Below are 15,026 nucleotides of genomic sequence, written 5' to 3' on the forward strand. Positions count from 1 at the left end.
AAGACATGGTTGCCAAAAATATGTGTCCTCAATCTGATTTAGAATGTAATTCTTAGAAATAAAAATTTAGATACTAAAGGGTGTGTTTTATAGCTAAAGTTTCATGAAGGAGACCCAACCATTATTTTGGTTTCCTTCTACTCTTCTCTGTGGTATTGCAAAATTTATTTTATGCATTTAATTCAGGGACTTTGTGATAATTGTATAAAACAAAATGTTACAAGAATGCCTTGGCAGTGCTAATATATTCTGACTTGTATTTAATATACAAATAAAGATTTAGATGTCGATTGACAATGAAATTAGATTGTGATTTGGATGGGGAAATGGCAGAAATGAAAAATTTTCAGGATTCACTTTTTATTTAATGCTTTCTCGTTCTTTCCTAGAGTGGAATCTAATAACATGACAACATGAAAATAATTAGTAATTCTTGTTTTTTGGTTTTTTTTTTTTTGCTTGTGTGCTGTAGTGTGGGATCATGCAAAGCAGAGTCTTTATAACTGGCTCTGGTATGAAACTACTACATATAGTCCTTATACTGAAGAAACCTCCTATGAAAATTCTCTTCTGGTAAAACAATCTGGATCACTACCACTTAGTTCTCTAACTCATGTCTTACGAAGCCTTACCCCTAACGCAAGGTAAGATTGAAAACTATGGTTTCTTTTAAAAAGCTCTATACATTTTAAGATACACACTACGAGGTTTTAATGGCAATGGTAAAATCCTTACTTAGTTTGCACAATTAAGAGAAATAGTAGTAATAATAGTTGCCAGTACTGGGTTATGCATTAGGTAGTCTACCAATTAGCCTGATAATTAGGCAGAGTATCAAATTTTTTTTCTTTAATAGATTTTTATATTTCTGAACAAAAGCATCTCAGCCATCATAGAGAAAGAAGCAGGATTTGTTTGAGATTTTACTTCTTAAATTTGATAGTCCTTTTTTTTTTTTTTTTTTTTTTTTTTTTTTTTTTTTTGAAAAGGAACCTTTCTCTTAATTGAAGTGTAGTTGATTTACAATATTGTATTGGTTTCAGGTGTCCAACACAGTAATTCAGTACTTCATTTAAAGTTGTCAGAAAATACTGGCTATATTCCCTATGCTGTGTAACATACCCTTGTAGCTTATCTAATTTTATTTGTTGAAGTAGCTGATTTACAATGTTGTGTTAGTTTCTGGTGCACAGCAAAGTGATAGTTATCTATATGTATGTATTTTTCATACTTTTCCTTTTTGGTTTATTACAAGATATTAAATATCATTCCCTGTGCTATACAGTATATACAGTAGTTTGCATCTGCTAATAACAGACTCCTAATTTATCCCCCCATAGTTGTTTAATTACATAATGAACATTATGATTCGAACACAGGGCCCTTATGTGAAATAGTTCATTTGATCCTCACAGTCACTCTAAGGTAGATAGTAAAGGGCACAGAGATTTTGATCCAGATCTGCTTGGCCCCAAAGCTCAAGCTTTTCAATATCTTTGTATAATGTCTGCAGTGAAGCCCTTCAGCAGCCTAAGAAAGAGGCATGTCTGAATTAATAAAAGCTAAGGAGAAAGTTGAATATAGTGTAAGCCAGCAAGAGATAAGCTGCGCAATTAACCTGTTGAAAAGGCTTTTAGTAGCTTCACAGGAGGCTACAGAGAAACGTACAGGGAGGTCCTGAGCACTCCTTCCCCAGCCAGCGCGCTGCCAGCATCACACCACAGAGCAGTGGGAAAGCCGACACACTGATACTGGCACAAGCCATGGAGCCTGTTCAGATTTCACCTTTGATATGTACACTCGTTTGTGCATGTGTGTGTGCGTGAGTTTTGTCACGTGTGTGGCCTTATATAACTGCTACCACAATCAAGATACTCAACTATATCATCATTAAGACTCCCTCATGTTAACCCTCGAATGGTAATTTTAATGAATTTTGTTACTCTGTAAAGCTGTTTTTGTATACTTGAAGATTATCATTGCATTAACGCATTAATATTGAAATATGCATTAAATGGGTAAGTAAAATTTTTGATGGCACTGGAAAGAGAAAAAGCATTCATCCAATTTTAGACTTAATTACAAATGGACTGTTGCAAGTGGCTACACATAAAGCTGGGCATCCATGCAGTGCAAGTATTCACAGCACTAAATATGACACTGACTGCTCTAATGCAAATATGTTTTAGTTTGGCATACCTGAATAGCTGTGTGCTAGCCTCCAGTCCTTTTTATAAAAAATTTAAACTATTTTGAAATTATGGGTCATCCTGTATACTCCAATATCAATTATCTTTACTTGGTATGAATGTGATTGATCAAAAACCTTCACCAAAATTTAGCTGTGTAGTCAGTGGTAGTACTTGATTATAAAGTGGTCATATAGATGATCAAAAATATGCTTGTAGAAATTATCTTCTGGACTATCATAAAAGTGAAAGTGCAAAGGTTTAAAATTTTCACCACACTCAAGGACTCCTGGGAAACTTAGTTTGTGTAGCACTGCTTCCAATCCCATAATTCTACCTGGTGTACTCTCCTACAGAAGCAGTTTAAAATATGAAAGAATATTTATGTACAGTTTTATTAATTAAAATTGGAAGTAATGTGGACATCCAAAACCAGTAGGGAAGTGGTAAATCTGTGGTATGATGGATGAGCAGCCATTAAAAATAGTTTAGGAAGAATTTTTAAAGACATGGGAAATCAGTAAGTGAAAAAGTGAGGTATAAAATGGTAGTATCATATATAAATGCCTGAATTTATATTTTCACCATTTCATTCCATAAAGATTTGAGAAGGGAGCCATACGCAAATGTGATCTCCACATCAGTGCTAGCAGCTGTTACCTTGGTTTTTATTACTTATTCCAGGTTTTCTGTAGTGAACTTGTAGTCTAAAAAGAAAATAGTTGAGCCTTGAACAACACGGGGGTCAATCTGTGTGTAACTTTCACAGTTAGCCCGGCATGGCCATGGCTACTCTACATCCGCAGAGCCGGCTAACTACAGGCCATGTCGTGCTGAAGTACTTACTGTTGAAAAAAATCTGCATATACCCACATAGTTCAAACCTGTGATGTTCACGGGTCAATGGTACTCCTAGATTTTCCGTAAAAGGAAATAAAGCTTCTCCTTTTTAGGTAGACCAGGATATGACGTTCCTTGGAGAAAGGAACAGAAGGTAATACAGACAGACCAAATGTTTCACTTTCTCTTTGTGTATTTTACTGTTAGCTGTTATCTTTTGATGTTAACATTCTGGCTTTGAATTCCTGTTTGTCTGTTTTTTCCTTAGGGGGATTTTCAGGCTACTAATAAAGTACCAGCTGGATAACCAGGATAACCCTTCTTACATTGGTATCCAATATTTATGATATTAAATTGTGTGACTTTTGTTTCATCCCATAAATTCCTTTTTCTAGAATCTACTAATAGCACTGCAGTTTTTCCCAGCAGTGAATAAATGGTTTGCTCTGGGATCAGTGTGTCTGTCATATCGCAGACTTTCAAGTAGCCCTTATAGGTACACTGTGGAACAGGCTGATTGTCAATACGAATTGAAAGACAAACCCAGCTTATTTTTTTTTATTTCCTTTGCTAACTATGGATGTTGTGTCTACCAATTACACATATTTCATATGCTGGGCATCGTAGATTTTCATCCCCTTCGGTAAAAATAACGTTAATTTAAACACATTTTAATAATCATTCAGCTCTCATTTGACTTACTAGTTCCCTCTTTAAAAGTCAACTTTATTCATGTTTAAACTGCCCACAGGACTATGTTATACTTGATAGTTGACTGCTTTGAACTAATCAATTCTCTTTAAAAAATGTAAGCCACAGTATATATAACACCTAAATATTTGTAGTTTTGCTTCTTCCAGAGGTAGTTATTTCAGTACTGACTGCTTTGACATACTTTGGTAACAGTACGTTGTTTTTTGGGGTTTTTTTTCCTGCTCTTCAGTATGGGTATCCATAAATGGGGTCACATCTTAAATACTGACTTACGTTCACATTTCCTTTCAAATTCTCCAGGACTTTCTTTTCAAGACTTTTACCAGCAGAGTCGGGAGGCATTTCTTGTCAATAGTGATCTGACACTTCGGGCCCAGCTCACTGAATTTAGGGACCACAAGCTTATAAGAACAAAGAAGGTGAGACTTTGCTGCTATAACACTGTATGCGAGGAATAGCATATCTCATTTACTCAAGGACAAGTATGTCTGATCATGAAAGTGAGGTTCTGTGATGGGTCACAAGGATCCATTTAAGCAGATGGACCATTTGAGTTGTGTAGGAAGAGATAAGGTAGAAGTACTCTGCTTCAGAGCAGAGCAGAAGACTTAAGACTTCTAGTCCAGAGTAGTAGGCCATTAGAAATGAGTCAAATAATTCTATTCCCTTCTCCCTCTCTTCCTTCTGCCCCATTCATTAATGCAGTCTGTATTCATTGGACACTAACTTTACATCAGATACTGCACTAAGCATCAAGATACAGTAGTAAACAAAATCCTAACTTATTTCCTCACAAAGCTTAAAGCCTAATGGAGGAAATGGACATTTCTCAAATAATCACACACACGTAAAATTTTAACTGTGGTAAGTCCTGTGATCAGAAGGGACATGGTTCTGAAAGAGCCATTACAGTAGGTGGATGTGACCTAGTTATGGATATCAAGAGACCATGAGCTGAGACCTAAAGGAAGACTAGGAGACAACTAGTCAGAGAGGGAAGGGAAGAGCATTCCTGGCAGAAACAGCACGTAGAGGCCCCAGGACAAAATGAAGGCCAGTGGGGCACAAATGAGGCTGTAAAGATGGTGATGTAAGAGCTAGATCATGCATGACTTTTAGGCCAAGGAAAGGGCTTTAATTTTTATTCTAAAATAACAGGAAGTCATTAAAAACTTGTTCTGACTCTGGTATGGAGAGTGGTATGGGGCAGGGTGAGATGGGGATTGCCAAAAGTCGATGCACAGAGACCAGCTAGGAAGGTGTTAGTAATCTGGGTGACTAGGGTAAAGAGAGAAAAGTGGCTGGATTCAGGATACACTTAGGAGGCAAAATTGACAAGAACTGATGATAGATTGGATGTGAGAGCAAAGGGAAAGTGTCAGGAGTGATTCCTGGTTTCTGGCTTGCATCACCAGAACGATGGAAGGATCACTGGATGGGAAACTAGAAGAGCAGCATTATAGGGGAGACACATCATGAGTTCATGATCTTAGTGCATTTGGACTTACTTTATTTTGGGGTTCTTCTGAGATTTCCAAGTGGAGATGTCAGATAGGCATTTGGATTCCTGGGGTAAGAAACCAGAGGAAAGATCTGGGCTAGAGATACAAGATTATGATTCCTACATATTCAGATTATAACTGAAACCAGGCATCGATGGGACTACCTAGAGAGAGGACATACAGTGAGATTAGAGGGCCAAGAACTAACCCTAGAAGTGTGGCATTTCACGGCCAAGGAGAAGGCAAGCCTGCAGGGGTGAAAGAGCCCGAGAGCCAAGGAAAACAAGGTATCACAGACAGCAAGAGAAGCATGTTTTAAGAAAGAAAGGTCAGCAGTGTCAGATGCTGCTGAAAGGCCAAAAAGACAGACTGAAGATACCGAATTGAACTTAGGAATACGAAATTCCTTGGCAGTCTAAGCAGAAGCTCTCGGTGACATGATCATAGTGGCAGTAGCCCTGTTGGCCTGGGTCGAGTGAAAAGTGAGGAAATGAAGACCAGCATTTATAGACAGCTCTTCTGGAAAGGTGCCATGGTTATACGATAGTTGGAGAGGAAGCAGCAGTCTAGTGAGGGTAATTTTAAAATGAGAAATACCTGAACCCACAGCCACTGGGAAGGATCCAATGGAAAGGGGAATAAAAGCACAGAGAATTCAGTGGTATAAGGTTCTAGAAAGAAAAGGAAGGCGGGGGGGAAAAAAACCTCACCTACTCATCCTCCAGTCTTCTTTTCCACTATGAAGTGGTTTAAGTATGAACTCAATGTATTTAAATATATATATATGTATGCCTGTGTGCCCTTGGGCCTTAATTTTTATACTTTTATATTTATATAAAATATTAAAGAAATCAAATCCATTTTGTTTAACCTAAAGTAGGATTCAAATATATCTCTTTAAAATGACTAAAATCCAGGGTATTCTTACATCTTTTAGGGAACTGATGGAGTGGAATATTTATTAATTCCTGTTGACAATGGAACACTGACTGATTTCCTGGAAATGGAAGAGGAGGAGTTTTGAAGCTCTTGAATCTTCTGTGGGAGGGTTTTTGTACCCCAGCTGCCAATCCTCTAGTCTGAAGTGTTGTGTTTACATTCAACATTAGACTCTTTTTCCAATGTATAAGATTTAAAGTTGGGAGGGGGGAATGTCATCAGTTAGAACCTTGATTAGCCTGGCTGGTGTGCCATCTCTAGTACTATGCAGCGGTCCTCAAGTTGGAGAAAATGTGCCTTTCGTTCATTACCTCTCTGGAGACTTCTTGTCGGAATGAACAGGGTGTGCTCAGGGACTATTTGGAACTGGATGTTTCTGAATTCTTTTATACCAGAGATGATGATATTCCTAGTTTTTTGAGGGCCTTTTAGCACTCCTGGAGCTGACTGCAAGTGTGCTTGTTCCAGAGTGTGGAAGTACAAAGACATTGATTGGCATCACATAAATCTACTTTATTTACTATTCCTTGTGTCAGAACTGATGAGTATAATAGAGAAAGAAGGTCATCTCTTACTGTTTCTGAAATGGCTTAACAAAAAAGGTGTGAGACTGGGGACAAGTAGGTGATCCAGCTTTCTCCTCTTGGATTTAGGCTACATACTGGTAGAGGAAGAGGGAGCAGGACACTATTCGGTTGGGAAAGTGGGAAAAACATAACAAATATACAAGGTGTTTACCCACCCAGGAAAGCACAGAACAACAACATACCGCGCTACTCAGGAAAGTTAAGGTCTGTGCCATCACCTTCATGATACAAGTGAGAAGCCAGGCTAGAGAAACACAATCCTGAATTACACGTTAGTCATTTTCTTCTAAGACAACAGAAGATACAGATTTGTTCCTGTATATCAGCATATTTTTCTTCTTGAATAACATGCAGGTGAGTAGTAGCATATTAATTTAAATTAATCTTAATTTCTCTGTCAAGTAGACCTAAAATTCACTGTTAAGACATTTCAGTTTTCTTCTTAAAGTGATGATTTCAAGCCTCCTTAAATACTCAGACAAGCCTTTTTTCTTAGGAAGGAAAAAAAGGCAAACCTTGGCTCCTGTAGTCAGATGACAGTCTTCACATACTCCATACTCATATTTCATACTTGGAAATGAAATTCTTTAAAATATCACTGTAATACACTGCATCAGCATTTTTCACTCATTTCTTATCTTGTAAACCCCTTTCATGAAAGTATTTCCCAAAATGCTCTAATTTAATATTTCTTTGTCATATAATGAAATAATTTTGTTAAATCCACATATTAAGGGGTTTAGTCTTAAATATAATTACTAATCAAAATACTTAAACAAATTTGTACTTGAATATGATTCTAATTGTTTTTAATTGTACCAAAGGATATTCAATGAAAAATCAGTTTCCTTACCATTCCCAAATCCAGTCCACTAGGCAGCACTGACAGCAGTTTAAGCATTCTTCCAGATGCACATCTAAGGGTATCTGTCTCTGTATCTCATTTGAAGAACACAAATGGTAGCATATGACACTTGCTGGTTTGCACCTTGTTGTTGTGTTTTTGTTTTTTTTTTTCTTAATATATCTAGTTTATAATAACTTAGTGTAAAAAGTATATAAAATCTTTAATGACCTAATGTGCAAACTTTGCATTTGCCCTTAAATATCAACTGGTTTATTTTTATAATTTTTGTGTCTATACTGTTTGCAAGCAGTATGTGTGAACAGTCTTTATTATCAATAAAGAAACCAATTTGGATAGAATCACTTATTTTTCATTTATGCTACTGGTTTTTGCTTTGTTTTGTTTTGTTTTACTAAAAATATCTTGAAGTGCTTCAAAAATTTCACAACTGCATCTTACAGTTCTGATGATGATCTTGGCAGAATTATATGTTCTTCATTAACTTGTGTCAAGGTCAGTGTTGCTTAAGCTCTATCAGTTTGACTGCTCAGGCTCTAAACTTCTGCTGTTGTTTGATTCTGGCAAGATGGAACAGACCTGAAACCTTGAAAAATTTTTCTGGATACTTTTAATAAAATGGCCAAAAAAAGAAATAGGGGATGTAGGACAGACAGTTGCACTCTACAGACTTGGCACAATACTGAACTCCTTATGCAGGAAGGGCCACACCAGCTCTTGTGAAACTCCAGAAACTGGACTTTCTTAAACATCATGTTTGTTGTTTTAATACATGAACATTTCATTCATCTAAAAGATCAGTAAGTTTGAGGGACAGTTAATAGATTCTACTTAAAAAATTACTAACAAAACTCTAGAAGTCTGCCACTGACCCCTGAACAGCATATGTTTGAACTGTGTGGGTCCACTGATTGATAGGAAGATTTTTTTCAATAGTAAATACTACAGTACTATATGATCCACGGTTGGTTGAATCCATGGGTATATAAAGACAAACCAAGCCTACGAAGGGCCAACTAAGTTAGACTTAGATTTCTGACTGTGCAGAGGGTCAACACCCCAACCCCTGTGTTGTTCAAGAGTCAGCTGTACTACCTGCCCCCTCTAGCTAATTCACACCTGGAGCCAGTAGCATTATTCTGAATGTATTTTCCTGCATTCTAGGAGATGCGGCAACTCTTCCAGCTTAGTCCTGAGTAGCTGCCAGAGATGACAGTGAGTCATGAGAGTCTGCTTCATCATAGGTTGTGTCCCTTCTTAAAAACAAGGGATGAACACTGTCATGTAATGACTTTCTCAGGCTTTCTGTAATTACTTGATTTCTCACTCATGAGAGTCTTCCACATTTAAATTTTTTAAATTGTTGCTTAATGATTTAAATTCATGTTTGTTGAGCACTTACTAGGCAGAAAGGTCTGTGCTAGACAGCTGAGAGGATACAAAGATGTAATGTGAAATATCCAGCTGAGATTTTAATAGCATTAAAATTACAGTATCTTTATTGTGTTGAATAAAGTAAATTTAAAATAACTAATGCTATGGAAAATATAACTTTAAGTGTGCGTATAACTAAGCTCATTACCAGATTTTCACAATTTTGGCATATATCCCTTTGGCTGTAAGTCTTCCAGAGTTCTCAGGTCACCACCTTTACTTCTGCCACCCAAAGTGTGGTCCTCAAAATGGCAGCATCAGGAGCTCCTGGGAGTCTTAAGAAAAGCTTGGGCCCTACTACTGCATCTGAATCAATCTGCATTTAACTCAGTCTCCACATGTTCTTGTGCACATTAAAGTCTGACAACCACTAAGCAATCAACACGTTAAAATTAACAGTTCAGAAAATCTGATAGCTGAAAGTGAAGAATAATCTTGAGTGACACTTCATTTTTAAAAAATTGTAAAGGATGTGTTTGAGGGTGTTTTTAGTTATCTAGAAATGCTAACATGCCAATAAAGAAACTTTAAAAATATATTACAGTAATAATGTCATTCTTAAAACTATGTGGCAGTGTGTCCAATCATAAACAAATTGTTTGATCCCCTAACCCCTTCTAAAACTCTACCAAAGGAATTCATCTACAACCTTCAACTCCTCATTGCTGTCAGCAGTCACAGTTACAGATGAAATCACATCACACTTAAAAGTGTCCTATAAAGAAAAAAGGGTTTGAGAGCCATTGGCCTCAGGCTATTTCTTCATCATCAGTTCTGTTCATACCTTTCCTGCCTCCTGATTTCCACTGTCAGGTAATGAATTAATTACTTGGGCTTTTTCAATTTACTGTGCTGTTTCTCTATTTAATGCATTTATTTGTTCCAGCTGTCCCTCTTGACTTTATTCTACCCCTTTTTCCCAGAAGACCTTCCCTATAAACCCTCTGCATACCTTTGTCGTAGTTACTTAAGAGTTTATTGAAATCGTCACAAATTTCTGTCCTGCCCTCTCCACATCTCTAAGGGCCCAGCACACAGAAAGCAAACAATGAGTAAGTAAAGAAATACCATTAAGATAGTCTCTCAAAGCTGCTATCTCATTTACTCTGCTTCGACAAAGGTGACCATCTCTCACTGAAGCTTTCTCCTTCTTGGCTTCTGACACTTAGCTGTCCTCTTCCCACCTTTCTTGGCGGCTCCTCCAACTCTGAGGGGCATTTCATAAGGCTCACTCCTACTGGTTATTTCTACGGTGAATCGGTATTATAGGCAAACTACCAAGAAGAATTTATAAGTTAGTTTCCCAAATCCTCCAGGAGATAAAAGATTGGTAGGAAAAGGGCCTTACAAAAGAAATATAAAATTCTATGCTTTCTCATCTTAGTATTGTAAAAGATTTGCTGTTGTCATTATCACAGTAATATGCTCAGTAGAGAAATCAGAAATAAGTATAAAAGCATTAAAAAGAAAAATCTTGCATACCACCCAGAGAAAATTACAGTTAAATGGATTTTTTTCCCCTTTAGGATTTCTCCCATACCTCTTGTAACAATTCCATCATAAATGTATTTGAAAGATACACGAGGGTTAGCACACAGGCTCTGGAGCCAGACTGCCTGAATTTGGGCCCTGACTCCTTCTCTTCCCAGCCATGTAGCTGGCCTTGGGTAACTGATTTAACCCGTGAAATGGAAATAATAATACCTACGTGCTTGTTTATGAAGGACTGAAAGTGTTCATGAAGCACCTAGTAGAGTGCCTGGCACAGAATTAACACTGTATAGTAATCTTGAACCAGTATTATTTTGAGAGCTAACAATCTTTATAATAATTTATAACCATCTTCATAATAAAATTACAGGTGAGTAAACCCAAAATGCAATAAAGCAATAGTTATATGAATAATTATTACGTATATTAAAAAAACTCATCCTGATAAATCTTATTATGATTCTGAAACTTAGGTGGGAGATTAGTGATCTAGGAACAGGAACATACAAGACTATCTGGAGGCTACTACCTAGAAGTAGGTGCTCTAATCCCAAGGTTTTAAAGTATATTTTTAAAAAGAGATCTAGAATGACACAGCTCAGCTACAATTCAGTAAAGATGGTTACTTGAGCTACTTCCCAAAAATGTTAAGTAAACAGACTTTAGTCCATCATTCCTAGATTTTATAATGAATATATATTATACAATATATTCTGTTTTTTATAAGTATTTGTTCTTTAATGGTAGTTACGTTATAGATTTTACCTTATGAGCTATAGTACATTCAGTGAAGCAGATAAGAAACCAGAAATAATAATGTACCTTCTAAGACACTCTTCCAGAAGAATACCAACCCCACTGACTCATGTTATCTATTCAAGTTGGGAGCCAATCAATTTGTAGACTGTATCATCCTGTTGTTCCTATATACATTATACCACATGAAGAGGGTCCCTGTCTGTTTCTGACAGGATAATATTAATCTTATTCTCCAAGTGAGCACCCAGCATATCTTGAAGATCAGAAAGAAAGCCTCTCTCAGTGTTGCTATGTTCACAGAGGATGACACTTATTCCTTGGGAAGCAGCATCCAGAACATCATGATGGGACATCTCACCTGCCAACAAAGGAAAGAGCAAATACTTAAATACTATACAGAGGTCTGTGGAATGCTGAACCATAACACTAGAAATATCAAACTTATATTTTATAAGAGGCAAATGTAATATAGCAGAACTTTACATATAAATCTAGAAAGTTATGTGCATGTTTCTTACACGTCCTCCAATTTAAAAAGAGATGGAGACCATCCCACTGAGAATACCAAATTCCTTCTTGGTGGATCCAAGGCAAGAATCCAAACTCACATATCCAATAGTATCTAATACTGCCACAACTAGACCTGTAAGAACACCCACTCAGTGTTTCCACAATGAAAATTAACAACTGCTAAGTAAAATGGAGCTTTCAGAAAGTTTCTTATGTAAGTATTAAATTAAAAATACCTTAAGAAAATCGTAGGTTTACTTCCCAAACACTCCTTTATGCTTTGTGAGTACCAAAAATTTCAGCATCAATCCTAATCTAATTTATAAAGATGAAGTGAGCTGAAGGTTATTTTCTAAATTAAAAACAAGGTGTTTTCCTTTGACTTAGGCAAACCTGCTAGAAATTCTGAAGTTACTGGTGGATGAGGATCTCATCTTTTACGAAAAGATTTTGGGAAAACTCAAGTGTTTTGAATTTTAAAGAACACCATTTGCAAATCTGGTGACTTCTAATTTAAGAGAAAAAATACACTGTACACAGTTTGGCTTGTTCATAAAAAGCATAATTTTGAAATATACTTAAGGACATAAAGGCATAAAAAACAAGGGAAAAAAAGGTTCTTAAGGAAAAAAAGTCCCCCTACCCCAATCTTCAATTCCCCACACTCCCCCCACCCCAATGTGTCATTTCATTATAAGGAATAGTGTTTAGTCAAGCACTTTTTAAGACATCTTAATCTAAGTAATGGTAGAGGTAAAGTGAAAGGAGAAAAAGACACTATGGTGGCCCAGTGAGAAGTCATGCTCTAGGAAAGACAATCTGGCTGCCTGGACTGTTATAAATGCACTGGCTGGAGAAGGCATCAGAGTGGGGAAATCCATAGAGAGTAAAATAATAGGTGAAGACAAAGGAAAGAAAAGCCTGGCTCAGGATGGCAGATACGGAAAAGAAAAAGCAAGTGAGACTGTTTATACCTGCAAGGAGCAAGCTCCCCATCTGCTGGTCTGTCTAGGGTATTGCCCTTAAGGACCTAACTGTCAAGCTCAAAGGAAGGGTGATGATATCAGCAGAGGCCTGCCTTTGATCTTTTGGCTGGGGCTTCCCATGCCTGAAGGTATATTCAAAGTGATGCCTTACAGATCATAGACATCTAAAGTTAGCCAGATAAAAAGATATTTTCTATTTCCCCAAGTAACCAGAAAGGGAGGACATTTTAACGTTCTGGAACTGTGTATACTTATCTTCTGCACATACTGTTTTATAACAACAACAACAAAAAAAAACCCCTAATTTTAAAAAAGTCATTATTTATGAGGAAACAATCAGACACTCCAAACTGAAAGATACACAACAAAGCAAATGACCTATGCTCTTCAAAAATGTCAACGCTCTGAAGACAAATTTGAGAACTATTTCAGATATGTTGTGTAATCATGGATTGGATATCAATTAGAAAAAAGAAATGCTATAAATCTTGGTCAATCAGAAAAATTTGAATATAGACTGTATATTAAATAAGTTATTGTAACAATATTAAATTCCTGCATTTGATCATTATAACATGATTATATAAGAGAATGTCCTTATTCCTAGGAGATATAATGCTGAGGTATTTAGGGGTCATGTCTACAATTTCTTACAAGTTTGGGAGTAAACAGATAAATATATATAGATACACAAATGTATACACACATATATATTACATTACATAGAGAGAGAGCATACAAATGGAGCAAAATATAACCCTTAGTAATCTAGATGAAGAGCATACAGGAGTTCACTATACTACTGCAACTTTTCTATGGTTCTAAAAGTCCTTCAAAGTAAAATGTTACAATTAATTTTAAAATGGTCACACCGCATTGTAAGATGTCAAACTGCCTATACACTGAAAACTTACTTCACTCTGGTATAAATGTGAGGGCTTATAAAAATCTCACATATTGAGAAGGACAGAAAAGAAAGCAGATAATGGTCACATACATTTTTAACTGGTTCAAAGCAATTACATCAGGCTTGTTTAGATGCTGCACCTTTATACTTGGGGGTGTGACAATGTTTCAAGTGCAGCAGCCTTTGTAAGAGGGTGTGCTAGATAATAAGGCATGGGTGTGGGTGGCAGGAGAGGCTGAGTGATGGAGAGGCTCAGATGTAGCCAAAGGAATGGGCAGAGGGTTAAAACCCTTGAGTCTAGTTCTAGAAGTGGGAAAAGGAATCTTAAACCCTTGTCTCCTAACCCTCAGAAGGCGCAGAGGTGGAAATGCGGCTGGCAGCAGCAAGTGTACAAAGTGTTTGTACAAAGTACAGAATTCCTTTGGAGGAATGATGGGCCAATTAGGTGTTACCTGCAAGGACAGAGTGGAAAGCCTGGGAGCCAAACAACTGCTCTCCAACAGAAATGCATATTGAAGGTTAAGGACAAAGAGACAGGAATCAGGAGAGGAAGGCATGACCATCAGGGGCAGGAGCCGGACATGGTCAAGAAAAAGCTTCTCAGAGGAGCTATCTTTGAGCTTATCACTAGAAGTACAAGAAAGGAACAAAGAAAAGGCATCCTAGCCAGGGAAGACTGCATGAGCTAAGGCTGCATGAAAGAGGATGACACGTTCAGGCTTCACCAGGACAGATAAATCAACAAAGGGTTTTTAGCCAGGATAGTATTATACGCCACCATATTTGTACTTTTGAAAGTTAATTTTGGGGGAGTGTGTGGAAGACTAAGACGAGAGGCTTGATGAAATATTTCAGGTAGATGATGCCTAGATGGAGATAACGGAAAAGTTCTACAAGGATTTGGGGCCGAGCAGTCAGACCAGCCACTGAGAGGAGTGCTTCCTGGGGGCAGGCTCTGCACATCATGGGGAGACAGACACTGCGGCCTGGGAGCCCTGGGCCCTGGCAGCCGAAGGAGAGCAGGAGGAAGAGGCAGGACCCAGACCAACAGTGGGCAGTGTTCGAACAGCCAGGCTGTGGAGGAGATGGGGCTGTGTGAGGAATCAAGCCCTTGGCACGGGACTGAGGATATTGGGGCTCAAAGACAACGTTGCTGTGGGGATCTGGGCTCCAGATGGGACTTAGGGAATGGGGGCAGATGTGAGTTTGGCACCCAAGGGAAAGCGGGCTGAGAGGGACCATATTTTGAGGACCCGTGCTTCTAAGAGGGTTGAAAGGAACGGGGCGTGAAGACATGGGCTCC

At 37.6% G+C, this 15,026-nt stretch overlaps 2 protein-coding genes across 14 annotated transcripts in view; one reads left to right on the forward strand and one right to left on the reverse strand.

Moving 5' to 3' along the window:
- ORC2 (origin recognition complex subunit 2) overlaps positions 1–7,977 on the forward strand; it is a 37,246-nt gene extending 29,269 nt beyond the window's left edge. Inside the window, exons 15-18 of the mRNA XM_010971875.3 lie at positions 473–644; positions 3,298–3,359; positions 4,044–4,162; positions 6,183–7,977. Coding sequence (XP_010970177.1) covers positions 473–644; positions 3,298–3,359; positions 4,044–4,162; positions 6,183–6,269 — 440 coding nt within the window. The 3' untranslated portion in view covers positions 6,270–7,977. The remainder of the gene's footprint in view (positions 1–472; positions 645–3,297; positions 3,360–4,043; positions 4,163–6,182) is intronic.
- Positions 7,978–8,223: 246 nt separating this feature from the next.
- Positions 8,224–15,026, reverse strand: part of NIF3L1 (NGG1 interacting factor 3 like 1) — a 32,097-nt gene continuing 25,294 nt past the window's right edge. For all 13 annotated transcript variants that reach the window (XM_045507995.2, XM_010971881.3, XM_074364188.1 and 10 more), the window contains one exon: positions 8,224–11,678. In XM_045507995.2, coding sequence (XP_045363951.1) covers positions 11,494–11,678 — 185 coding nt within the window. In that variant the 3' untranslated portion in view covers positions 8,224–11,493. The remainder of the gene's footprint in view (positions 11,679–15,026) is intronic.

Source organism: Camelus bactrianus, chromosome 5, assembly GCF_048773025.1.
Source record: "Camelus bactrianus isolate YW-2024 breed Bactrian camel chromosome 5, ASM4877302v1, whole genome shotgun sequence".
Lineage (NCBI taxonomy): Eukaryota > Metazoa > Chordata > Mammalia > Artiodactyla > Camelidae > Camelus > Camelus bactrianus.